Source organism: Apodemus sylvaticus, chromosome 5 (genome assembly GCF_947179515.1).
Source record: "Apodemus sylvaticus chromosome 5, mApoSyl1.1, whole genome shotgun sequence".
Taxonomy (NCBI): domain Eukaryota; kingdom Metazoa; phylum Chordata; class Mammalia; order Rodentia; family Muridae; genus Apodemus; species Apodemus sylvaticus.
Genome location: NC_067476.1, coordinates 85,164,054 through 85,191,766, shown reverse-complemented (window position 1 = coordinate 85,191,766; position 27,713 = coordinate 85,164,054). Strand labels below are relative to the sequence as shown.

The window sequence follows — 27,713 nt, the reverse complement described above, 5'->3', positions numbered from 1 at the left end:
TCAGTTGACTCACTTTTACTTATTAATTTTTCACATCAAAATCATATAGCTTAAAAATGATGATCTGCACTTGAAATCATCTTGCATGTCATCTGAGATGGGCATGTTCTCCTCTGCGGAATATGAGCCTGGGACAGAGAACCGGCAATGGTTTTGACAAAGAGAAGGAATTGGATGCTGTTTTGAGAAGGTCACAGATGCAAGGAAGTCCAGAATAGGGCATATATGCTGTGTGTGTGCATGTGTTTGTGTGTGCCAGGGAGGGAGGGGGGTAAGGAATAGAAGGGGAGAGCGAGAGAGAAAATCAGGCACAACTGTGACTAAGATGTTGAGACATTTTACTAAGTTGTCTTTGCAGTTGTTGGGGGTTGATTATAAGCCCCCAATCCCGCCTCACTCTGGGTCACCATCTTTTCCAGCAGTTCTGCCCTGTGCCCTGTGGAAGGTGGAAGCCCTGAGGAAGAAGGCAGTGAGGGGAGGGCAAGGCTCTCCTCTGAGAGAGGCTCTGGACTCCATCGTGACCTGCAGAACTCTGGGTGTCTGGCAGTTACACCTTCACTGGGATGACTTTTTGTGGCTTTCTAGGCTCATCTTACTTGATTCTGAAGAGAATGCTACCCCAGCCAAGGTGCAAGGTCACAGAGCTCCGCCCTCCTGCTAGCAAGCAGCATGCACTTCCCAGCTTGGCCTTTAGTCCTCAAGTCAAGTTGACCCACTAAGCTGGGAGGAAAAAAATGGATTAGCAACAGTGAGGTATCTGCCAAGGGCACCCCTCCTTCATCACGACCACATAACCTTGAGATTGAAGGTCAGATTCCCTGAGGTTTTCTGCCATGGTGGTTCTAGAAACTTTTGAAGAGCTATAGGCTAATGAGGCTGAGGGCCATAAAGAAGACTTAGAAATTTTTGGGGGTTGATAGGAAAAGCTCCTCAACACTGGCTTTCAGTGTTGGTGGAAAGGAGAGCACAGTGAGTAGGGCTTGCCTGTCTGGAGTCTCTTCTTGTTGGAGTGGCTCCTTCCTCTTCTCTTCTTATAGCATTCTTTTCTTATTAACTTTAGACCATGCATGTGTCCATGTAGTGCATGTGGAGGTTAGAGGTCAATTTCCAGTGTCGTCTTCTATGACTGTGCACCTTACTGTTCTGACAGGATCTCTCACTGAGCCTGTGCATCAACAATTAGCTAGACTGGCTGGGCAGTGAGCTTCAGGGATCTTCCTGTCTCTTCGTCCCCAGGGATAGTATTATAGGCGCATGGCACCATGCCTGATTCTTAAGCGGGGCTCTGAACCAAGGCACTCATGCTTGTGGGCAGCTGTATTACTGAGTGAGTCATGTCCCCTGACTATCTAAGGCCATTCTTTTCAGAATAGCAGAGCTTAGGGCCTTCGTGATTTCCACTGTAAGGGGTTTTGTGCAGACCGTGGCTGGTCCCTCTTGTTGGAGTTGTGCTCCCAACAGAAGTTTTCACATGCACTGACTATGCAGATTTGGTTCTGTTTGTAGCCAAGTTCCTTATTTCGGTTTTACTGTACATCTATCTACACTATATCTACACTATATATACATATGTATATATGCACACACTCATAAATTAATATATATGGTTTTCAGAATTTCAGAGCTATTAGCCTCCACATCATGACTCATATCAAACCTCTCTGGGTCAATGTCATGAAAGAAGTTATCTGTCAAAATAGGACTATTTGGCATATAGTCTGTGCAGAGAGGCAGACTGACTAATTTCAAACCCTGAACTAACATGTGATTACTAAGAGTTGGGGTGGGGAGAGAAGAGAGAAATAAAAAATCAGAGACCTGTCCCAACATCAGCAGGGAGATTTCATCTGGATTTCCCCCAAATATGAAATTATTCAGAAATAATTCCAGAGGTTTCTTTCCTGCCCCTACCAGCACACAGGTGCAAATGTTTTGAATAGCCTGAATGGATAACTTATTTATACAAATGAGTGTTTTGCATAGTCCTCATAGATGTGCCTGTCTACTTCTAGGAGTTTCGAGATGCATTTAGTCCAAGGGCATGGGCAGTCCTGGTTTTATCTGCTGCTGTTCTCAGTCCTTGCTGCAATTACTGTCACGGCACCCCTCTGCCTGTTCCTCAATTTTGTTTCCAGATGTCAGAGACTTGTCACGTGCCATTTAACCTATCCAGTGCCACCAAGCCTGGTGAGCAGCAGGGTGACCTTTGTGTCAAAAGACCCTCATGACTTCCCGGACACCACAAAATCCCTACTTTTGCAGTGGGTTTCCCCCTCAGTTTTTATTCTGAACATTCAGCTTTTACAGTATTTGATATTGAACCACAGGGGCTGAGGACTGGCCCTGAAGATCCAGGTCTGTCACCTCGGTTTAGACTTATTCATATTGGTGTCCAGTTTTAGTTTGCTTTTCCATTCATTCTCTTGCTTTTACTTGTTTGAGACAAGATCTCACTCTGTAGCCCTGGCTGGGTTGGAGTTCAGCCATATGCTAAGGTCATCCTTTCATTATTTTCTTTTTATTTAGGGTTCCGTGATAGTGGGAAGGGCAATCTTAAGCAAAACATAACCTATGGAAGTAACTGATAATTGTTCAACAGGATAATGGGAGTTAAAATAAGATATTGTGTGTTTGAAAACTGCTCAGAACAGATTACAACTGTTCTTACTGTCCAAAAAATGCTAAGTGGTTGTGGTAATGCATATGTTAATTAGTTTGATTTATTCATTCTACAAGGCATACCAATGCATCATGTTGTATACCTTAGATATATTCAATTTTAATTTGTCTGTTATAAAGAGTCGCACAGAAGGTGGGAAAGTCTGCTCTAATTATGAAAAGAAATTTCTTTTGCCTATACAGAAAAGAAAATCCTGGTTACAGAAAATTTGTCTGGCAGAGGTCAGCTTTTGCTTGGTCTTCTGGCCTTTCCTGAGACTGAGAATTGTACCTGAGAGTCTGGAGTAGTTTGATTCAAGAAGCAGAGTGTCTGTCCCCACAGTGGAGTTGGGACAGAGTGTGAGGCTGGTCACTAGGGAAGATAAAGCCAGAAAGGGAATAGCAAGATAATATGCTGGAGAAAAGGCCAGGCAGGGCAAACTGCAGGGCAGGAATAGAGGGGTTCTGAGTAGGAATTTAGGGTAATTCTGTTTTTTCTTTGGTGTTTAAGTAGGGCTAGAGACATGACAGAGAAAGCTGTCTCCCTGTCTGTCTGTCCGTCCGTCTGTCTGTGTCTCTCCATCTGTCTCTTGCCACACTGAGCTCTTTTCAGTATCGCTGGGTCCTCCCTACTCCACAGTGAGGCTGTCTCTTACCTCAGCAATTCGGAGGGTTTGCTCATCAGCCCGTGGGTGTGCAGATGTGATGGCAATAGCCACAGAATACTCCGTGCCAAAGTGAGGACAACAGTCAACCTATGACCTCCCCAAGGAACAGAATGTCACTTGCAGGGCCTGAGAGATCATCAGAGTCCAGAAATCTAATCAACGTTCAGAATTTAAGGAGGATGGTAAGAGGTGAGAAGCCTCTTACCATCTGACCTGTGGGGAAGACAAAGCAGGTTTCTATTCAGAGTATCTGTGTTTCTAGAGACTTTACATACATCATGTGTATGAAGCCTGGTTTCTTATTTGGCTATAACCAGGCTAATAAATGACTGACTTTCTGTCCCCTGTGAGTTTTACAGGAAGGAAGAGAGGGAGGGAGAGAGAGAGGAGAGACAGAGAGAGAGAGAGGCAGAGAGAGGAAGAGAGAGACAGAGACACAGAGACACAGAGAGAGACACAGAGAGAGAGGCAGAGAGAGAGACAGAGAGAATTTCTTGCTCCTGTTCAGCTTGTGTTAAATGTTTGTGTCTCTTGTTACAGACTCGTCCCACTCTGCACTCGGGTATACTGTATCATCAGGAGAGAGTGAGAGAAGGCAGAAAGACACACAAACATGCATTTGCTCTCAAAGATGACCATAGGCTCCTGGTTAGGAACTGAAGTGTAAAGCAAGTGAGCCTTTGTGCAAAGCAAGGCTATCACTGTCCTTGTAATGACATCGGGCTTTGTCTGAGCCTTGGACCCACTAAGGCTTGCTGATCGCAGAGAGGTTCTTTGTTTTGGCCTTGGATTAGCAGTTAGGTCCCTTCATGTCTTTACTTTCCTGACCTTTTAGTAGATGAACCAACTAACTTAGGAACTCCAGGGAACTGCAAAGTTCTGCCTGCTCTACATGGCGCGCGTGTGTGTGTGTGTGTGTGTGTGTGTGTGTGTGTGTGTGTGTGTGTGTGTGAGAGAGAGAGAGAGAGAGAGAGAGAGAGAGAGAGAGAGAGAGACCTGTGTAGATACACTTGAGCCGGGGCCAGAGGCTGACATTTACTTCAGTCTCTCTCCACCTTAGGTTTTGAGACAGGAACTCTCACTGCTTCTGCAGGACTGGCTGGTCAGCGAGCCACAGGGGGCCTCTTGTCATCCCTAGTGCTAGGATGGCAGGCGCATGCTGCCATGCCTGGCATTTAACCTGGGTGCAGTGGACCCAAACTAAAGCTCTCACGTTGGTGCAGCAGGCACTTTACTGAGACATCTTCCATCGGAACTTGACTCAGAGGCTCCATGTCTTTGTACAAGTCTGATGCTTGGCAGCTTTCTATTCAGAGTATTTGTGTTTTTAGAGACCTTAATATAGTTCCTGGTTCTATGTCCTTCTTATCCCTCTTCAGAGAATCTTAGAAACAGAGTGAATGATAGAAATCTGTGATGATAATGACACCCTGCCCGATTCTTCTTCAGGAACCTACTCTGTATTGGTGTTAAGTATCTGCTCTGTTTGATGTTCCCATAGTTACTATTAAATTTTTTTAATCCAGGTTTGATCTATCTATCTATCTATCTATCTATCTATCTATCTATCTATCTACCTACCTACCAGCACTGTCTTGTTGAAGTTGACTATCAGGTAAATGACTTCATCTGGAGGAGTTTCTCCATGAATGAATGTCTAAGAATCAATATTCTCTCTCTCTCTCTCTCTCTTTCTCTCTCTCTCTCTCTCTCTCTCTCTCTCTTGAGAGGGGAGGTACTGTTTTAGCTACTGTTTTTCTTCTAGAAGGGTATGTTTAGTCCCATGTAAAGAAAACAGTCAACATTTAATATGGACTCACTAATTATAAGATACTTTGTTAGTAATACATATTAATATATTAATATGTGTATTAATGTATACAACTGTGGATATATACATGTCCACAGTGGCTGTGACTATAAGGTGACATCCCACTAATACCCCCAGATTGTCATCTAGCTTATTAGAATGAGTGTAAAAGGACTGGCGCAGGAGTTGATGAGATGGCCTCATCTTGATATTAAAAGGCCTATAACTAAGAGTGTCTGGGCCTGGGCTAGGGAGCCACAAATCTGAGGTGTTTGTATTTGATGTTCATACCTCAGGACTATACATACCGAACCCCTTTCCAGTCTCTGCTGTTTCAGGGGAAGATCACACGCAGAAGCATGGAGAAGGCTAAGGCTGCTTCCCTAGAGCCCTCCTCCTCCCTCCCTTCTCCCCCGGAACACCCAGTGGTGGGTGGAGTTATGGCAGCAAAACTCCAGCTGGCTGTTTCCCCGGGGCCTCGCTCTCAGATCTGGAACTGATAAACTAATTGGGGCTAATATGATAATGGGAAGTGATGACATTTACTGTTTTATAAGGCCCAGGGCATATATTTGCATGTTAACAGCGCCTTTGGCAGCTAGATAAGGTCACACTGGAGGGGAGGTGGGTTTATTTGCTGGAGGATAGACAGAGAAGCAGAGCTGCTTCACGGAGCCACCCTAAACCCTACCACCTCAAGGATGCCAGTCCCTCCTTTAAGGACCTGCTTTCTCCCATGACCCCTCCAAACCCACCCTGACCTGAAACTTCTCTGAATTCATGGTGCTTAAACCAAGCACAAATACAAGGGAATATTGCAGCTGGCTGGCTCCTGTCCCAGTTAGCAGCACAACAACCATTTGGGTCTTGTTCCTTTCATGAACTTTTATATCACACACACACACACACACTTTTTTTCACAGAAGGAACTTCTGAGTTGTGATCACAAAACCTTCTCTTTGCCAAACTCCTTCCGGTCTTCCAACAAAGGGAGAGGGGAGAGGAGGCTTACAGAGTTCAATGAACCTGTCCAGATGCTTTGCACATAGAAGGCTGGTGTCCAGGAAGACCCAAAAGGGAAAGTTAATGGTTAGGGGATTGTACTTTTCCTGGCCAGGGTAGTCGTTCACCTGTGCAGGTGGAGAAACATGTGGGACCCAGTGAAGCAAGACTAGGAAACTCCCTGTGCTCCCTTAGCTCAGGGGTGGGGATCTGTGAATCTGTAGATCCTCTCAGCAGCACACATCTCTCTAGGACTGTTGGCATCTGGGTTTTCTCTTTTCTGGGTCCTGCAGGGAGGGCTGATAAACAGTAAGATGCATCGGGTAAGTGTCAAGGGGAACTGAAGATGAACTGGCCAAGCAGCCCTTGTCTTGCTGAGGAGGACGATTGTTGCCCAAAGACATTTATAGTGGCTCCTCCCTTCCAGGACCATCCCCTCCTTTAAGGAGCTTACCTGGGGCTGGGGAAAGCCTCTGAAATAGTCAAGAGTCACTACAAAGAGTCCATCATGATGCCCAGAGACAGAATGGGCTAGAAGCTCCTTCTACACCAGGTACCTGCACAGCCAGGGCAAAGATCTTGATGACATAGCAGAGGACTAAATACAGGTTAGAAAACGAGGCAGATGTTTAGGAGCACCTCCAGCCCTCTTCCTCCATTTGCTTGACGAACACCTCAACTTTTATATTCCCCCCTTCCTCACAGCATCTTTGGGGAGTGAGGCACTTTTCACCTGAAACTGCCTCTAAGCCGAAAAGTACAGTCACCACCAAATCAATTCCTCATCCATTAACAGGTTGTCTCTGTTCTTGAGACACAGGCATAACCTGGTTAGACCTGTTTTGTTTGAACACTAACGTGTGAGTTGGCCAAATGCAAATGAGCCAATGTTTGTAATCCTTTATTTTATTTTTTTAAAGGTCTGGGCAGCCAATCAGAGGAGGGGGAAGTGACTTAGGGAATTCCCGGTTGGTGGCTTATTGCTTAACATCCTACAAATGATTTTAAATTATTGTCATATGCATTTATCTTCACTCTGATGAGAGCTCAGACGTGATAAGGCCGTGGCTCCCCATCCCGGCAGGAGCTGGTGTGATAGCTTCCTGCCTTCTATTCCATCGCCAGAGCCATAGGACTTCCCACCTAGAATCTTTAGGTAAATGAGGTAAGTCCTCGCTTTTAAACTTCTTTTGAACCTGGGAGTCAAACACCTGCATGGAAAGACAAGCTTGTCTTGAAACAGACAGGTGAAAATAAACCGGAGCCTCCGGAGGAGGCAGCTGGCAGGAAGCAGAGCTTATGTTACCTGGGCTCACCCGCTGGGTCTGGTTAGAGTTTATTTGGGTGAGAGCAGCGGGGGGCTACTCCGCTGTTATCTGTGAGTTATCTGTGAATTCCCTACATTGTCTGGACTTTCTATCATCAAGAATCTGAAAGTCCCCTGTTTCTCTCTGCCCATGTGGTATGACAAAGCTATATCCCTGGGTTAGGTTTCTCTGGAACAAAAAGCAAACCGAGACAGGTGACTCTGATGTCGCTCAGTGAGGAGCTGGCTGGCTAAGGGCTAGTAGGCTCAGAGCATACGGTCTCACAGTCTAGAGGCCTCTTTACTGATATTTCTTCTGACCCAGGAACTATAGGGAAAAGTTAATTTAATGTATTCCAGTTTGAGGAAATAGGTGTAGGTAGGTAAAAGAATCTATATTCACAAAGGCGGCAGGAATCAGGTGGCCAAGGTTAGGCAGACAGTACCCTTAAAAATGATCCTATACAGAGAGAAAACTCAACTTAGGTAGATGATTTTACCATATCACAAGAGGACAGACCAACCCTTTGTTTTTCCACAATGGAATACTATGACCAGACAGGCAGACATGACTCACCAGCGACAAATGCCTTCGATGTAGGGACTCTTTTGATTTTGTTTGTACACCATGAACAAGTATTGGTCCCAGTGTGGATCTAGCTAAGCACAGTGGGAGAATGCATCTTGTTGGTTCATGAGAGCAACAAAGTGGCACTGTCTCTCTCTCTCTCTCTCTCTCTCTCTCTCTCTCTCTCTCTCTCACACACACACACACACACACACATATATATTGGTCTTCTTTGGGACGCTCTGAAACCTGCTATGCAATGATACATGTTTTAGATGAAGTGTAAAATTCTCTGAGTCCTCAGGTGTCTCCATTGCTTTTACACATTGATCTCAGGGAGAACGGGGGAGTTTGGAGTCTGAGATTTCTGATGTAAACACCAATTGGTTCTGTGGACATTGGTGTGAGGATGTATCAAGACAATATCTTTCAATGAATAAGGAGAAGTCAGGGATCATGAATGGCTGGGTGCTACTTTCCCTGAGGTCCAGGGAAGAGTCAATTTCTACAGAAGAGATAAAGATATTTTTCTTTTTACAGAAGAGAGAAAGAGAATTTCAGTTAAGAATGCTATTAGAATATGCTATGTGGGATTAGTTTCTGCTGCATCACTGGCCAGTGGGATTTAAGAACTGTAATGGGAGAGACCAGAGTTATTTGGAAGTTTGTAACCACATTTAAACACTACCAACTCTCATGAGTACCACCTCCCATGTTTCTATTTCATTGGGCAGAGACATTAAGAGAGCAATCTGGAGGAAGCTGTGTTGGAAGTTCTGTGACCACTCATGAGACCCTTACTTAGAACCTCTTCCCGTAGTTGTAGGTATGGAAGTGTGTTTGACCCAGGCCTCATTTATGCAAAAGGTCCCAGAGTCAATAACATTTTTTTGTTATTGCTAAAAATTATATTACCTATAAGCACACAAGCTTTCTGATGTTTTCCTTATTGTATTATTATACTGCGATTTCTCATACAAGTGCCTTGGGCGTTTCTAGACCTCTGACAAGTTCCTCTCACACTCACTATTCCACATTTCGTGGGTATCCTAAGAGTCTCCCATTCATTGGCTGGTGTTAACTCAATCCTCTTTCAATACCTTTGAAGGCCTGAGAAAAAACCAGAACTGAGACTTCAGCTATGTTCTCTCTGGTATTCTGTTAGCTAGTTGGTATTCTTAGCAGGTCAGAAGGTGAGCGCTTTGGGGCCATGTTCTGCTCTAAGGAAGTGGGAATTTGCTTTCTGGACTCTTACTAGGTTTTATTTCCTTCTGATATACCCCGCTCTTTGGGGATTTGAGAACTAGGTTGTGTTCATTGTGCTTCTTTGCACACGTAAGAATGTTGTTTCATATTGTATTTCACACACGGTTGTGGAGGCTCACATGAGAGCTCCCTCAGTCTCTTCTCCCTTTGGACGGAGGCATCCCTAGGCCCTTTAAAACAGATGTCGCCTTTGAAGACTCCTGGGAGGTGAGGTGGGGTGGGTGCTATAACACCAAAGCAGAGACAACTCATGGGTCTCTGGGGTGAAGGAACCTGGATTTCAGTGCCACCATTTTGCTGGTGTTTTAAGCCATCTCTCCCCTTCAGCTGCCTCTCCTCTTCACGGAACTGAAGCAACAGACTTTTCTGTTGTGGGTGGGGCCCTGGTTGGGAAGCATTGGCTTGGTGTTTCAAGACCATACACTCTGACCCTGCTTCTGTTACTATTTAACTGAGCACAGAGCAGTGGCTTTCTGCTTGGGTAAGACAAATCTGTAGTGGGGTCTCCCTTGGAGCAGTGAGGCAGGAGGCTGCCACATTACCCAACTTTCTTTAAATTGATTCCCTACAGCTGATGGGAGAGGATGGATAATTCATTTTATTGACATTTTTATACTTAACTGTTTATAAAATGATTTTAAGTGATACGATTTGTTCTAAGGAACCGGTGTCTTGCTCTTATTAAAATTTGTGATTTTTTTTTTTAAATGCTGGCCAGAACTTTAAAGGGTCAGGTACTAAGATATGCAGGAAATCAGCGACATCATGGGGAGAATGGCTGTTCATGATAGCTTATCTTAGGATGGGACATATTTTCTAGCCAAATGGCATCATGGGGAAGAGGCCAAGATGGTTTGCACTAGACAATTCTATCAGTCCTTTAAAGTCAGCTGATGATCAACCTTTCAGACAGGAACAAAGATTCTTTCTTAGGGACCTTCCCTGAGGCTGGCTCTGTCTTTGGAGTGATCAGAGTATACAGTACATGGAAGGTGGCTGGTGGGACAGTGCTTACCACGGCACTGAGGAGACCTGGCAAGGCTGTGTGGCCCAGACCAACACGCTGCACTGCTCCGGGTTTGAGTTTCCTGATTATTTTAAAGATTTGTTTGAACGCACAGATTCTGCCAGCTATGGTGGCCAAGGATGGTGGCACCACTATGTTGAGGGTTGGGAGGATTAGCGTCTATGAGAACAGAGAGATGGGTAGCAGATGCCCAGAGACAGAAAGATTACTGGGGGCCCCTAAAGATTTCCTTTAGGGTCTTCAGAACTTTGACAGAGACTGGCACCTTCCAAGGGAGTCTCGGCGGCTAATGGCACATGCTGTGGCGCCTAACCCATGGGCCCAGAGCGGGTGGGAGAGCAGAATTGGGCGGCTTGTGATCAATTGGGAGCAGGTGATTCATGACTAGCATTTGAAGAGGCACCGGGGCTACCACAGGATCAGCCCGAGGTGAGCCTTCCACACAATGGTATCCACTCAGCCTGAGCTACATTGGTTTGTCCATGGGCAACTGAGCAGATGAGAAAGACGTGGACCCCATCCTAGAGGAAGCCTCGATGGTGATCATGTGGGCCACAGGGCTGGGTGGGCCAACCTGAAGCCCGTGCCGGTCCCAGATGGCTCAGCTCTGTATCTGAGAGCTTATAACCCGGTCAAGTATAGTGTCCTACCTAAAGAGGCTCCTAGGGTATTAATTGACTTAGGTTTAAAAGAGACATCCTGTTAAATGCTCCTTTGAAAATGATTTCACTAGCACCTAACCACAGTCTGTCTTTGGCTCGCCTTCCGGGGCTAGGCTCCTTATCCCCTGCTCACTGACTTCACTTGTGTTCTCTCTCCTGATCTCTTGTTTACTTCCTAGCGTTATAGTCACTGTGAGGGGGTTTGGACTGTTTGCTTAAATGCTGTGTATAGGTGCACCCAAAAATGATTTCTGATGAAATAAGCTTAAAATAAAAAGGGGCAAAGAGCCAAATAGATAATTGTGTTCCTGTCAAAAGGGACCGAACATCCCATTAACCCCACCATTTTTCTATGAAAATTTATCTCAGATAACCCCGTGTAGATGCACGATTTCTTTGATGTAACTGTGGTGAGGTTGAAGCAGCTTATCTGCTGTTTCTTGTTCTTGTACCACAGACTCAGGATAAGCAGACTCCGGGGCTGGGACCTTAAGCTAGGTATGGATCTGAGAAACTGTAGTTATTATTAACCCTTTCCCCACCTGATTCCAGTTTAACTCTATAGATGAGCCTCTCAGAATAAGAGGGGGTTTTTCTTGTGTCTGACAACAGGGTGCTGAACATGGCCAGTGTGCATTGCCCTGGGATCTCTCTTAGTAACCTTTAGCAAGTTTTCCCTCAGTAGGGCTGGTGTTACAGTCTAGAGGAAGAGATGAGTAGATTTTGAAGGGGGAGAGCTAGTATCACTTCTGTCTTCCAGGTGACTGCTGACCAGACTTGTTTTGGCTTTGTGTGGGCAGTAGATTTCAGTGTTGAAATTCAGTGTATCCCTAACATTTTTTAAAAAGATTTATTTATTTATTTATTTATTTATTTATTTATTTATTTATTTATTTATTTATATGAGTGCACTGTGGTGTCTTCAGACATACCAGAAGAGGGTATCAGATCCCATTATAGATGGTTGTGAGCCACCATGTGGTTGCTGGGGATTGAGCTAAGGACCTCAAGGACCTCAGGAAGAGCAGTCAGTGCTCTTAATTTAACCACAGAGCCATCTCTTCAGCTCTAACTTTGTTCCTTTTAAGAAATTAAAGAGCAGCTAGTTGCAATTCTTCTGGCCAGAGGCTTGTGGAACTTTGTGAATCAAGACTGCTTGTGTCTGAAGGGGTGGGCAGCATTGAGTTCTCATAGCTGGGGCCAAGGATTTGCTGGGATGTGATAGGATGAACACTGGGTGCAGAGTCAGAATACCTGGCTTTAAATTGGACACTACCACTGGATGGTTGAGTGCCTTTGGGTGAATTCTGTAAATGCTAGCATCCAAGACTCTTCATGGGGAAAATGGGATAATGGCATCTACTCTGTAGGGCTAGTAAGGATTAAGTTAACTGAAGAGTGTGAACACACCCAGACAATGCTCATGAACAATTTGCAGTAATAATTTGTAGGCTGGGACCTACATAAAAGTATTCAGTCTGGGTGTTGGAGCAGAAGGAGTGTTAAATTCTGGTTTTGTTTTTGTTTTCTCTTTTCCTGTACTGATTCTAAACTCTGATCTTGGGGTAGAAAAACTGGATATTTAATTTTTACTAGAGATAGGGAGTATCAGGAAACGGGATGGCCCACATTAATAGGAGACCTCCGAATGAGCCTTATGTTGAGTGACTTCGAGTCACAACACACAAGGCATGGGTTTTGGCATTTCTATTCTATGCTTGGGTACTTCATGTGTAGGAGGCCCTGGAAGAGATGTCTTTCTTCTTGTTGTCCACCAGATTAATTCAGCTTAGCTCTACAGTTCATGAGAGTTTTCCTAGCTATCTACTGAGCACTGCTGCAAAAAACATTAACCTTGGGCATCTGGAGGCTTGGGTCAGTGTGTGGGTGTGTAGCTACTTATTTTGCAAGGATCTTGTGGGTCTGGCTCTCACTGAACTGTTGAACATGTTGTAGACAAGTGAAGATCCTTTCTAAAGACCAGGTTGAACAAATAATCCTTGCTTGTTAGTAAAACATCCAGAGTTCTAACCTTGTGTCCAAAGGAACAAATTCAGGGGACCTAGGGGAAAACATGATTTTATTTTCAATAACATTAAATTATAATTTAGCACATCCTCTTAATATAAATATAGGCAAATCTCCTCATTACTATTAGTTAGAACAGTGATTATTTTCAAAAATATCAATATTTTTTATATCATATTGTACTTGTTACAGAAGTATCAATGTATCAACATCTTCCTTCACAGAGGTAATTAGATGTGGGACAGATGTTCTAATTCAGTGTGTTAATGAAACACACATTATAATATCACATGCTTAGCATAAATGAGAGTGAGGCTCACAAGCTTTGACAGAGTGCGCAGGGCACGGAGAACTAATGGGGATGAGGACCTAGGGTACAGCATTCTTTGGTACAGGAAATGACACTGAGTAGGTCAACTGTCCATATTCTTCAGCACAATAGGGGAACGTGTTCTTTCTGTTTGCAGATGGCCTTGGTGCTATGGATATATTTGGGTATAGGGCATAGAGAGGAGAGTAACAATAGCACTAATATTAATAAATGCTGTTTGCTGAGTGTCTGCTGTAGGCAGGGTTTTGAGTATGTTCAATTTTATCTTTGTTTTATCCTTTAAATTTGAGAAGGCAAAATCATGGGGCGTCCAGAAAACAGCATTCCTCCCTCAGGGATGATAGAGCCTTGGTGGGGTAAAAGCAAATGTTAGGGCTGTTGTCCTGGAGGCAGCCAGCATCAGAGGTGACTTACATGGTTATGTAGGTATGGCCTGTGTTACATAGAGTCTGTGCTTAGGAAGACTATTTGGTTTAATGCCCATAGCTATTTGGTTCGCTATGCTTTTGACCTGCATTCATATATTCATATTTCTCTTTCTCTCTCTCTCTTTCTCTCCCTCCATCTTTCCCTTCCTCCCTCCTTCTCTGTCCTCTGTCCTCTCTCCTCCCTCCTTCCTCCTCTGTCCTCTCCTCTCTCCTCTATACAGCTAGGACTGGCCTAGTACTTACTATGTAGACAAGGCTGCTCAAATTCCTTACCCTCTGTGTCTGTGTCTCAAGTGCTATCATAACTAGCTTAACATACTTAATAAGGCTTCAACAAGGAATTCTTCTTTCCCTTTTTTACTGAGACTTGCATTCTGTAGCTTCTGGTGCCTTTCATCATGGTGAAGTTTTTGAAATAGTGACAATTCCTGGGGCCTGGTAGTCTGGGAAGTTGCTTTGGAGGACCTCATCTATGTTCACCTTCCTCATCAAAGTAACCCTGGTATAAGGCCGAGGCTTGGGTCAGAAGAGGGGAAGAAGGAATTGCAGAGTTGGTGAATTCCTTTTGCGTTTACACTGGAAGTTTCCTTTGAAACAAGCAGGAGATGGGCCAAGTCATTATTAGTGTTGTGAAATTTCATTCCCAGGAAAGCCTTTGTGGAATTGAGGTTCACCTTCGTGGTGGATTTTCATTCCTGAATTTCCAGTGAGCTTCTTCCACACATACACCACTGTGTTAAGAGAAGCAGAGTTATGGAAAGCTTTGCTGGATCTCTCTTGGTGGAAATTAGGCTCCCAGATGACACACTCAGTTTCTTTCCGTTCTGAGGTATTTCTAGCACTTGCAGGTCTTCCCTCACACTTCTGGGGCCCTCCAAAGGAGCTATAAATTCTCCTTAAATTTTTTAGTGTTTCTTGCTGTTATTAGGGCTCTTTTGTTAAGGCCAATAAGTCTGAGGTAGCTTCCAGCAGCTACTTCAACCTCTGAGTCAACCTGCGGCTTTCAACAGGAAGCAGGACTGAAGGGTTTTGTTTGGTTTGGTGTTGGGGACTGAATGAAGGGGCACTTACAAGCACAATATGTGCATCTCACTGGGGAATTGATTCAGTGTCTCCTCTACTCAAGTTTAAGTTTTCATGAATATGTGTGGGGGGACCATGAGTCAGCATGTAGTAGGATCTAGACTCCTGTTTATTCAAGGACACCTTTCCTTCTTGAGAATAGGATGATCAGCGTGTCTCCTCATCACATTTGGGGGGGGGGAAGTCAATAAGCCATCTTGACATTCTTTTAAATGAAAAGTATGAGGTTCTAGGAGAGCGATGTCTCCTTTTTAGTGACAGAACAATCCATTTCCAAAGCTATAAAGATCTACTTCCCCCACCCCTTTCCTAATACGTGTAGAGGACCCTCAGTCTATTTACTAAATCAATATGTAAGATTTTGAATTTCACTGTGCCTTTTCATTTGTAAAATGGGGATTTTAGCATGTTATGTTTGAAGTTCTCATGAGGATTCCAGGAGATTATTAATGTATGGTTTGGCTCCATTCAGTCTACACAAATATGAATTGCCTTCTCTATCTTAGTTTTTGTTGTTGTTTTATAATTATACAGCTTGTGAGACTTTAGATCGGTGGCTATTAGGTTGACATTTTGGTATTTTCCTGGGAGGAAACTTGACTCTTGAATTAGTCAAAGCCATTGTCCTAGTCCATCCCAACCCCTCCTTGTCTCCAGTACCCCTCCCTCCCTCCCTCCCTCCACCCTTCCTGCATTCCTGCACCTTTGGTCTTATTTATTTTTCAGTCAACTCAGGGTGCTGCTAAACCTTTTCTTTTTCTGCTGCCTGATTTGATGTGAGGAACTCCACTCCCTGCCCTGCTCATAGCAAGAATGCTTGGGAGTGCTCAGCCAGCCATGTCCCACCCGTGCTGGATCACCCTGTCCTTAACACTCAGAAGAGAAGGCACAAACCCTGCCTGTTCCATAGCCTCTCCCCACTGCTCTCTGACCCTTTAAACCCCTGGTGGTAATGGGCCCGTGGTCCAGAGAAGGCTGGGGAGAAGGTGTGTCTGTGTGGAGCGATGTATATTGCTTATGACTATATATGAAATAAAATATGAAGACACTTCTCTGACTGTGTGTTGAAGGTTGGGTGATGATGCCATTGGCTAATTAATGTTGTTTATCATCTCTGTTGAATGATATGTTTAGTACTCTGTGGCCTTTTAAGGCTTAAATCATCATGGGTTTTTGACAAACTAATAAGAAATGAGACTATCATGTTGTTTGGATTACAGAAGAAATCATACCTTGAACTTCTCAGGTCCTTTCCCACCTGGGACTTGGGACCTCAGAGCCTGATGCAGAGCCTGAGGGAGCTTTTGTAGCCTGGTTTTGGTATAAGTATGGCCAGCCTCATTTCTGAGATGGGAAAGTCATGGTCTAGGGACTACGGCATTTTGTCCAGGCTAGATGTTGGGCATCAGTGGGAGAGGCTGGACTGAGACTGGGAATGTGTGTGCTAAGTCTCCACTCTAGCTGGTAACCCATAGACCCATATCTCCCCCTTGAGCACCCTGCATTTCAGAAGTCAATCATTTGAAGAGTGTGGTTTGGGGTTGAATCACCTCCCAGGAGTCCCTTCTTCACCCTTGTTCATCTCATTCCTGATCTGAACCTGGCTAGTTGGAGGCTGGCCATATCACTCTGCAGACCTTGGACACCCCTCAGTGCCCTTGCAAACCAGCCAATGGAAAAGTACAAAGTCTTCTGGCTTTTGGGCTTTGCCAGCTCCCACTGGCCTATTTGATACTTCCATTTCTTCAGGGGAGTGGGAGGATAGCATCATAACTGAAGGGACAGGGTTTTCTCTGGTTTTATAGGAAAAACAAATTGGCATGAAGGCTGAGTCAAACCAGCTCAGGCTGTTTGGGCAGATGCCTTTCTTTGCTTTTTTTTTCTGTTTATTTTCCAACAAATCAATGCTTAACTGCATTGTTATCGGAGTAGAGCAACAGGTGCAAAAAAATAATCCTGCTGCCAACTCAAATGAAGAGGTAGGGCTTATCCCCTCTGGGAGGCATTCAGAAGATAACAGAAGCCCCTGCCAGCAACTGAATTAACAGCTCTGTGTACGGTGGGTTTTATGTTAACAACCTGCTCCTAACCCTCTGACACATAAACGTGCCATTGTCTGGGGAAGAGACTTTCAGCCATTCTGACAACCAGCTGCTTTATTCTGCCCCAAGTGGAGATTGGTTTTGGCTGAGGCTTCTTTGTGAAACTCAGAGGTGTTATCCTGCCTGCCAACTCCACGTCTAAGTGAGGGTTTTCTCAGAGGGCAAGGGTATGAGGTTGCAGGAGAGGTGAGGACCCGACTTGCTTTTTAAATTCATTGAAATTCTTTCCATGGCTATTTCTTCCTAAATACCAGAGAGAGTTGCCTGGCTGTCTCTGCTTTTGCTTCCATTCTGTTACCAAGGGGGATGGATGAGCTCAGGGGCCTTTGGAAAGATCTGTTATTGTTTTGAAAGTGTGCTTTGGCTGATAATCTATTAGTGCAGGGCAGCTTTTTCTCCTCCCAGCATCAAGCAGGATGCAGTACATCTAGTATATATGTTAATTGGAAGAGACCAGTAAATATTTGTAATAGTTAAACAAGCATTTCTCAGAGATAAGTTTCCTTCCCATGAAGGCTGAATCATCAATTTTGAAGGGTGTAAGGCTTAACACCTAGGTGGTTAAATGATCTTTTAAAAGTGGAGGTGGGGCTAGGTCAGGTCAGGGATCATAGCAGCCAGTTGTAAGAGCCTTTTGAAATAATACAACAACAAAACAAACATCATAAGGGCCGTCTAGAAATGCTGGGTTCTGAGATCAGAGTATCTGTTTAGTCTTCAGAGACACACACTTTTAAGTAACTATACCCCTATGAATGTGTCAGTTGGGGGTCCTGAGCATCAGAGGCTGTCTTGTGTCATGCTGGCAAAGAGTATAGCAGCAGGCTCTCTACAGACAGATTAAACCTTGAATCCTCTGAATGGAATCTTTTGTCTCTACCTTACATGGGCTGTTTTCATGTTTATGGACATTTCCTACAAGACTGATGTCTCTAGGAGTAAGTCACCTGGTGGCAAGAGATCGAAGTGAGAGCAGGTAAGTCTGTAGAGTAGACATTTTCAGCTAGGAGAGTGCTCAAGGACTCTGACAGAGGGGCTTAGAACCACAGATCGCAGATCATGGTTCGGAGGTCTGGGTAGGATCCCATGAAGTCTGAAGCTCAGTTCTTCCTTAGGTGATGAGCACACTCCAGATGAGTTAGTCAGTCCCAGTTTCTCAAGCTAATTTGGAAGGTGGTGGTTGTAGGAGTCATCTGGGACGTTCCAACCTCCACATCTCTTACAATTCATCCCAGGCTGCAGGAAGAATGAGGCCCATGACTTTACTCTACTTTCCTTGCTTTATAGTCATTGGGCTTTTAAAATTCAGAGGGGGCCACAGCAAGGAGACAGATGTTTGAGGTTCAGAGGTACTAAGGAAAATGTTAAACTCTTAGAAACTTCAGGTGCCCCTGGAGAGAGACAGTAGAGCCTTTCGTGCTCTCGGGGGGGGGGGGGGGGGGGGGGGGGCATCAAGGCAACACCCACGCCAAGTAAGAGAACAGAGTTGAAAACTTGCAAAACCTTTCTCAGAGATGGCACTTAAGTTTGGTAACCCGTGTCTACCATGAAGTTTCCTTAAAATTTTAGTGTCACATGAGCACAGAGCTTTGTTTTATGTTTTATACTAACTGTATTGGTTTCCATGGCAACTATAATGGTGTCCCTAGATCTTTAGGCGTCAACAGCTGATCCTTAGAAAAACTGAGGCCCATAGAGCAGCAGTGTTGCAGCAGAAGCAGGTGCACATTTTTGGTAGAGGGAGAGAGCCATTACTTCTCTTGAGGTCTCAAAGGGCTCTGTGACCTTTGGAGATTCAATCTTGTTCTGGCTTGTTATATCTGAATGAAATTGACAGAGGCGCTGTGGGTTATTTCAAACAATCTTGTGTTTTGATCAGTCTTGGAGCCTGCCACTGTCAGTGTGTACCATCTTGTCTGGGTCTGGCACCAAGGCTTATAGAGGTCGGCACAATGTGACTATTTCCCAAAGGTTTACTGTCAATAAGGTATACCTGCCAAAGAGCCACACTCTCACTCTCTCTCTCCTCCCCATACTGTATTATTGGTTATGAAAATGCTCAGTGTCCCAGGAGTAATTCTTTGGATACTGCCCCTGGAAACAAGAAATGTCTGTCTCAAGGTACATTAGGAAGGTATAAAGCTAGCTCTGATGTAACTCCAAGAGGATTCTCCAAGCTTGATTCCCATTTTAATTAATTTGTAAAAACACAAAGTACAGCCTGTGTTCCATTAAGCTACATTTCACACGAATATGGATTTTCTTTTCTCCTGCTTGGGAGTAGTCCTTTGAAAAGAACAGTCAAATTGAAACAGGAAGTCTGTAGGAAGCTTTCGCAGCATCTTTAGGACAAATGCTGTGTATTCACCTGCTGACAGCATCGATTAAGGATGGAGAATTGTCTGGTGGCTGCTACTGTCACAGAACAAGTAATTATTTAAAAGGCTTGATTGCTCCTGTGACTGGAGAATTAAAGGTGTCCCATGGCAGCCAGTTCTGAGGCAGCACGAGGAGCAGGTTAGGTTAGGAGAGGGGAGCTGTGAAGGAGGTACATCGTGGTTTTCACTCTCACTTCCCTTGTACTGAGGACAGGGAATACAACTGCTCACTAACCCTGATGATGAATTTGCTCCATGGTGCAGGGCCTTCTCAATATGCTTCCCACTTTGTGATAGGAGTAAATAATATACCCTTTGACCTGGGATCTAATTCAGGTAAAGCGCCCATAATTTTGGGCCAACTTATTTCTGTACGTGCTTGTGTATAAGCTTAATAAAGATATGAGGCAGTTCAGTGGTGCAAGAAATGCTGTGGCCACATTTGAAATGGGACTGAGGGTGCAAATGACTTGAGGGATACTCTAGATTCTCCTGAGCATTGTTAGGCTGGGTTTGAATTTTCATCTAGTTCCAATCTTGCTGAGCCCCATAACCTTGAATAAGTTTCCTAATTCCTCTGAGCCTCTTGTTAGATGGTGTAATGCCTCCTGGAGTTGTGGTAGCTATCAGCATCCACTCAGATAATGGCTCTTTATCTTTAGCACATATCTTTAGACTTTAGCACATAGCTGGCACATTTAAAATATTCTTAAAGTTTTAGTTACTATAACAAAAATGATTTTGTTTAAAACAGCATTTGGTCCTTATAGGGCACCCTACTGCTGAGCAAAAGAAAGACCTGCTTCTAGCTGAGCAAGTCCATGTTGGCCTTGTTTGACATTTCTGGAAGATTTTCTGCGTGTCCTAGAAAAGAGGCCAGTGGAACAGTCTTTGCCCTTGATAGGAGTTCTGAGGCTGAGCAGGACTTCCTGTGAGACACAGGACTTCATTACCCTGTCAGAATCCCAAAGGTGTCTCCTTCCTTTGTTTTTCTGTGTCTATACTCCAGATTTCAGAGCCTGATCCTTGCAGCCATTGAGTATTCTGTATAAGGGATCACATAGGGCAGAGAAGCTTGTGGCCATGTTTTATTACACTCATGCTGCTATCCCCAAGGGCTGTGGACATGCAAGCTCATGGTCACATAGAGCTTGGGAATGTGTGCCTTGCACTGGGCTGGGCAGCCTCAGGCTCTGGTTGGTGAGAGGTGAGGGAACTGGTGGGATGGGGCGATGTTTTTCAGTCCCTCAGGCAAGAACTGTGTCTATAGGCACATAACATGACTTCTGTGAATAGTCGTCCAGCTGTTGGCTGCTCAGCTTTTGTATCTCTATACCTACTGCATCCACTCGGCAGCACCTAGTGGGATAGAACAGGGGCCTGGAGAATAAGCTCAAGGCTTGGCTGCTCGAGCAGCTGGGTCTGGAGAATTGTGCAGATGACAGAAGTCTGAGGCTTTGTTTGAAATGAATTTGGTGCTCATTTTTCTCCTCGGAAGTTTGAAAAATGATGAGACTTGTGAATATTATTAATATTATAATTATAAAGATTACCTAATGTATACAAAGTATTTATTCTATATCCAAAACTTTTCTAAGCATGTGTTAGCTGTCCTCCTCCTTCTTTTTTTTTTTTTTTTACTCAAAAATTCTAACAGAATATCCTCATATCATAAACGAGGAAATTGAAGCCCGGAGAAGTTAAATAACCTATATGAATTTTCCCTGTTAATAGTCTGGCAAAGCCAGGATTTAAAACATAGTCACCTGACTTTATAGCCAATGGCTCCCAGACTCTTGCACCCTCTTGTTTCAGAAGAGTCTGGTTCTACTCCGAGAATGTTCCTAAAGCCAGCCAATTTCCAGCTTAAGAGATTCATTCTAAGAGCTAATTAATATTAGACATTGGCCGCATGTATGATGCTTGAGTCCTTTCCAAACATCCTTGTCTACTTTTGTAACCTCTACCTTTCATCAGCTGTAAGGAAGATAATACTTCCTCATAATGCACATGGCTGTCAAAATTTCAACCTTCACGGCATGTGTCGTGACCCTTGGCATTTAAGGACCATCTTGGAAATACAGTAACCTGAGCTGAGTCGGAATCTTCTGATATTCTTGAACACGTCTTTCTAGCTCAGAGCCATAAAGATTCCATCTCTGTGGCTAGACCTTGCCTTCTCCCATGTGAAAATCCCCTGCTACCCTACCATCAGCAAAAATCTAAGACTCTCAAATTTTAGTCAGGTCAAGTGTTCCATACCTGCTGTATGTTTTTCCCCAAGTGGTCCAGTCTGTGTGTGGTGGCTGGGATGGCCATCCTCTGGAAGAGAAGGGAGCGTTTGATGGAGTTCCTAGAGGAATCATGGTCCCAGGGCATCATGTAAGCTCAGAAGGCACTGTAGTTAGCATCTTAGCGTCTTATGTTGTTTTCCCTATCCAATGCCTCTACAGGCTTTAGTTCGAAACATATTTCTCAACCAGGGGTGACTTTGCTCTTTCTAAAAGAAAGAGAGAGAGCTTCCAGCATGTGGAATCTAGTGAGTAGAAACCATGGGTGCTGCTGCATACCCTATCTGTATGTGACGACTTCCACAACAAGGAATGCCTCAGCTCTACCTGCATTCCTGTTTCTTACAACAGGATTCACAGTAGGCCTAGGAATGGCTCTTTGACAGATGACTGGGTAAAGAAAATGTGGTCCATATATGCAATAGGCTAGTATTCAGCCATGAAATGGATGGAATCTTGTTACTTGTGGCAATGGGGATGGAACTGGAGAGCATCACGGTGAGGGATAAACTGGACATAGAAAGACAGACACTGCATGTTTGCTGCCATTCCTTGGTGGTAGGTAAAATAATGATCTCATAGAAGAAGCGACAATGGTGAAGTTAGAGGCTAGGAAAGGAGTAAGAAATGGGGTAGAGCAGAAAAGGTTAGCAGGTCACAAAATGCAATTAGAGGAAGAATTAGCTCAAGTGTCCTTCAGAACAATAGTGTAACCACAGTCTACAATCATTCATTATATATTTCAAAGCAACTGGGGCAGAAGCATTCCAAATGCAAGCAAATGACTAAGTTGGAAAGGAGGAAATACTAATTATATATTTTATACATGTATGAATTGCCAGACTGCACCCTCCAAAATATGCATGTATACTAGGCCTTAATTAGAAATTTCAAGAAAGAATCATTCAGCCCCAAATTTTGGTTGTGGGAGTGCTGAGAAACTCCTATCAGGCACTTTCTGGCATGAGGAGGATCTGAGCCAATGTGCCCCTGCCCTGCCCACTGACAGCACTACCAGCATCCAACCCTCAGGCTGAGGACAGAGAGGAGTCCTATGTCCAGGTCACCTTGTACACAGGACACAGGAAGCCCCTCTCAGTCTCTGATGTGTAGATCGAGTCCCAGCACAGGTGAGACATGTTATAGCAACATCTTGAAACTTGCTATTTAAAGAAAAGGCGGCTAGGGCTACTTTTAAATTGGGTTATATACATGCCATGCACTGGACTTGGACGCTTCTAAAGCCACTGTATTATCTGCTCTGTGTAAAGCTCTTCTTTATGTTTAGCAAATCAAGGTGCCCTGCCTCTCAACCTCATCATTGCCTGTGTTCAGAATGAGGAATAGATTCAAAGTCACAGAGCCAGATGGAGTCTGGAGCCTCACTGGGGTCCTGCAGATGCTAGACTTGATTTCACACATTTAATATTACTTTTTTTTTTTTTTAAAGAAAGCTACGCTGAAGGCAAAGTAGGGAGCTGAAAACAAGCCCTAAATAATCTTTGCTCCTTTTAATTAAAAGGGTAGCTTTTTATACTCTAGAAACCAATCAGTGTACAGCATGGGAAGTCTATATTAGTACACGGGGGTGTGGGTACGTTGGTTGTAATTGGGCTTTTTTATAGTTCTCAAGGCACATTTATTATCCATTATCTCATTTGATCTCTTCAACCGTCCTGAGAGGCTGTTGGAGGACAAATGTCTATATTTTATATTTGAAAAGCTGGACCTAGAAGAGAGTAGACGTGGTCAAAGACACTTGGCTAGGCTAGTCTACCCAAAGTGCCTTCTGTGCCTCCCATGGCTGCTGTCGGGGTCCAGGACTGTGTCTACTCACAAGCCTGGGGGAGCTCCGATGAACTCTGACTCACTAAGGGTTAAGCCACATAAACTTTTTTATGAGTGGTAACCATTTAAAGGGCCCTGTAAAAAGGGCCCCTCACTATGCTGCTTCCTTTCCCCTGGAAGGGGGTGTTAGAAGGGAGGAGGGTTTGAGGGGGTGCAGAGGGGGAGTAAACAACCGGGGACCCCAAAGTAGTCCCAAACGCTTCTCTGTAAGTTGGGAATAGTTATGGAAGTTTCCAGGCGAGTGTGTCGAGAAACGACGTGCGCTCCAAGGAAAGGAGCCTGATTAGAAGCTGAGAAGTGGCCCGAGACACCAAATTCTTTTTAAAAAATGTTTTTATGCTGCTTCTTATTAAACTTTTTGTAGATTTGTTTTTCATGTGTGTATGTGTGAGAGTGTTCTGCCTACACGTATGTATATGCAGCTGTTGTTTGTGCCGGATGCCTGAGGAGGAGAAAAAAAAGCACACCAGATCCTGTGGAACTGGAATTAGGGGTATTGTGATCCACCATGCGGGTACTGGTCACTAAATCTGGGTCTTCTACAAGAGCAACAGGTGTTCTTGCCTGCTGAGCCACCTCTTCAGCCCCAGTTCTTGTTGTGAACTTGCGACTGTCTAAGATCTTCACATAAACAGTGTCAGGTGATTCTTCTTAGGTTTTGAGTTTGGTGATTTGCCCATTGTACAGCTGTGGTAAGTGAGGTGCAGGAAGTTTTGGGCCAGATGGATACAGAGCTTAGCGTCATGTACAGTGAGCAGAGGAATTAGAGTTTCTGTTCCCTTCTCAACTCTGAAGAGTGGGTCCAGCCCCTCCCTATACCACCCGCCTTCTCTTAGAAAGTGGAGGACAAATCCCTGAACTGGGAACAAGGGAGGCACCTACTGGATCCAGCAGTTCTTGTCCCCACCACAGCCACTTTGAATCCAACCCTGTAGGGAAGCCCTGGGAATCATTCCTAGGAGGCCTATCTCTGCGGATCCTCTGAGGCTGCAGGGCTGGGCTCTGAGCTGCAACCCTTTCGGGGTTAAAAAGTAACCTTTCCACTGCTTGTGGGTGAGCAAACCTGCCAAGGGAGAAACCCAGCCTTGAGCAAACAGAAGCCAGGGCTGGGCTCTGGCCCTCCCTGGCTGCCTTCTGAGTCTCACAGACTCTCTTCTGCCTCAAAGCCCCTGAAGGATGAATTAGCATAGGAGAGTTGTTCTAAAAAGCCAGGAGAGAGAATGCCCCCCTTCCTGTGTGAAAGGAAGGTTTGATCTGATTGGTTTTCCTTCTCTCAAGGTGAGAATGAAAAAGGTTTCTGAAAGGGGGCTGGAGAATCAGTTTTACCTTTTTGGAGTGAGAAATGTAGGCTGAGGGTTGGTTTGAGTCCAGGTTATCCACAGAGGTAGCCATTTTTCTCACAGTGGTTTCTCTTAACTATGTCTGACCTTGTGCCAAGTGCCACAAGTGCAGACCGGTGTTTGATCTCTAACCAGTGTCCAGGCTAGATGTGATCATCTGCATTTTTACATACAGGAACTGAGGAGGGCTAAGAGAGATGTTGAGTAACCCGTGGGAGTTCACACTCACTCAGGCTAGCAAGTGGGAGAGCAGGGAGGAATTCCTGCTCTCCTGGCTTCAGAGTTCTCCTGTAGGTACCAGGACAGAGACTCCAGCTCTCCTGTGCGTCCCCCCAAGCTCCTCTATGTGAATTGTCTTTCTTGTTTCTACTCTGGCTGCTTCTTCACTTTCCACTCATGCCTGGTGCAGGCTAATGTGTTGTTCACCAAGCGTCGGTGACCACAAGGTCAGCAATTACAAGAGTTGTCTGGCCCAGTTCAACCCCTAACTAAGTGTTGCTCTGTCCTTGGGACCTATAGCTCTTTATCAGGCTGATGAGCCTTTGCTGAATAAATGAATGTATGGGTGTATTTTAAGCTTTTTCAAGGTTGTATATCTTTTCTCGATAAGTTTCTACACAGAACCAAGTAGAGGAGCCGAAGTATAGTTAGGCACATGTGCCCCTGTGTGTGTGTGCACATGTGCATGTGTTTGTGCATGATATTTTGAGGGGAAGGACCATTCTGTTAACATGGGTAACTCCTGAGGATGTAAAATTTCCCTGAAATAGGGCAAACAAACAAACAAAAAAACCAAAACAAAAAAACCATTCATGGTCTGTGGTTATCCACACTGCATCATTTTATAAAGGATGAGGGGTAATACTCGGCCTTTCAGCTAAGATAAAATGTAAGGAAGGAGATACCATGAATAGACTTACTAGGCTTTAGAAAAAGCCTTCCCCCGCCCCCGTGATTGCACACACTCCTGGGTTCTAACAGAGTCTGGAGGGTGTTCAGTTGGGAGTTAGCACATCATAAATGTTAATGGATTTTTTTTTCTGAGATGTAAAATTTTTACATCATTCCAACGTTCCACACTGGCTCTCTATGAAAACTCTTCTCCTGGGTCCCAAGGCTGAGAGGCCAAGGAACTTGTCTTGAGCGTGATTTCAATGCCTGTTGGATCTTCCAGGTCTCTATCAGAAGAGATGCTAGTTATACTGTTTTAGCAGAACACAAAAATCTTAGTTTTCTGTACTAGAAAGACGAAGTGTCTGTCATAGAAATCAAAGGATTATTAATCTTCGCCCAGAGCCAAAGAGCTCAAGGAGCTCTACTTAGATTGTATGGATGTGCTCAGATAACCAGTTGACCCCTAGGAGAGCTGGGCACTGAGGTAATGTTCCTCATCCCTAAGTGTGGAAGCCACTCGTGTGGGGACTTCACAACGTTGTCTCACACAGAGGCTAGGTCTGAGATTTCACTGATCAAAATTCCACCTCAAATAAAACCTCTCTGGTATTTTCACTTTTGTGAAGCACTTGGATGCTGGCCAGGCTTGCCCTGCAAGCAGGCATTGTGTTTTCCTCCCGGCTTCGTTTCTGATCAGAGATTATTCATTTATGAATGGGTGGCTGTAAAAACTTGCCTCATGCATATGAAAATTGAACCTGGAAAATTTTAATTGCCATGAGTTTTGCTTTTGCTGAAAGGGCTGTGGCAATGGGTGGAAGGGCACGTTCCTTTTTTTTTTCCCTTTTGTGTTTCTTTCTTTCCCAAATGAACTCCATGTTCTGCACTCTCCAGTGACATTTGTCTAAGAGACACAGATTAAAGGACTGTTTGATCCCTTGCAGATCATGATTCTGGAAGGAAGTGGTGTAATGAATCTCGACCCAGCCAACAACCTCCTTCACCAGCAGCCGGCCTGGGCGGACGGCTACCCCACGTGCCACGGTAAGGCCTAGCCTCTCTTCATCTTCCTTCGTTTCCAACTCAGGCTTTATCCATGGGTTACATGGAGGCTAGGAACAACTCTCTCTCTCTCTCTCTCTCTCTCTCTCTCTCTCTCTCTCTCTCTCTCTCCCTGATAACTGAACCCAGTGTCTTGCCTAATCATAGACCCTACCACTGATCTACACTTTCTCATAGGAGGAAACTTTTAATACTGAAGGGCTCTGTGGGCCTCAGGGCTCTATGCCAAAGCCCATTTGAGATAGACCACCATCTTCTTCCAAAATGTAACGATATGGGTTGGCAGTAAAGGTGTTAGATGAGATATCCCAAGGGATGGGAGACTCCTTGTTGAAGTTTTCAGTAGTGCTTCATTGGGATATCAAGATAGGATCAGGGAGGTGAGTGTGTAGACAAGTACACACATGTGTATTTAAAAAACACACACACACACAGAAAGAGAGGGAGGGAGAGAGAGAGAGAGAGAGAGAGAGAGAGAGAGAGAGAGATTTCTTGTTTACGGTCACTTCCAAGTTTAAGGAAGAGATTGGTCAAGAAACCAGGTATTGTCTTCTAGTGCTTTACTCTGGAACATCCTGACTCACAGCAGGAGGACCTGGTGACAAGACTTAGAGGTAATGTCTGGTGATCCAGCCTATGGCTCACAGTGAAAGCTAAATCGGGGCCCTGTGTTTCACTGTGAAGGCATTCAGCACAGTTGGGCTGCTGGCAGTGTACCGCTCACCTGCTACTAATCCCCCCGAGACACTGCTGTTCACACTCACCTGAACACGCAGATGTGTCCCGTCAGAGGGAAGTGCTTGAGAAACAAGAGTGAGGGTAATGACAGGGTGACAGTCTCTGTAGAGTGGCTGGTCCATGCGGTGCTCCTCTTTTAACTTGGAGTCCCAGCCAAGCAGGGCAGGAAACATGAACAGGGGGACTTCCTGTTTTAGATTACTTGTCTCCTCAAACTGCTGTC

The 27,713-nt window shown here is 44.6% G+C and overlaps 1 protein-coding gene across 1 annotated transcript in view; it reads left to right on the top strand.

Annotated features, from left to right (window-relative positions):
* The first annotated feature begins 7,176 nt into the window (after positions 1-7,176).
* The window catches only part of Ehf (ETS homologous factor), a 39,454-nt gene continuing 18,917 nt past the window's right edge, over positions 7,177-27,713 (top strand). Inside the window, exons 1-2 of the mRNA XM_052183102.1 lie at positions 7,177-7,303; positions 26,635-26,734. Of these exons, the coding sequence (XP_052039062.1) occupies positions 26,638-26,734 (97 nt within the window). The 5' untranslated portion in view covers positions 7,177-7,303; positions 26,635-26,637. The remainder of the gene's footprint in view (positions 7,304-26,634; positions 26,735-27,713) is intronic.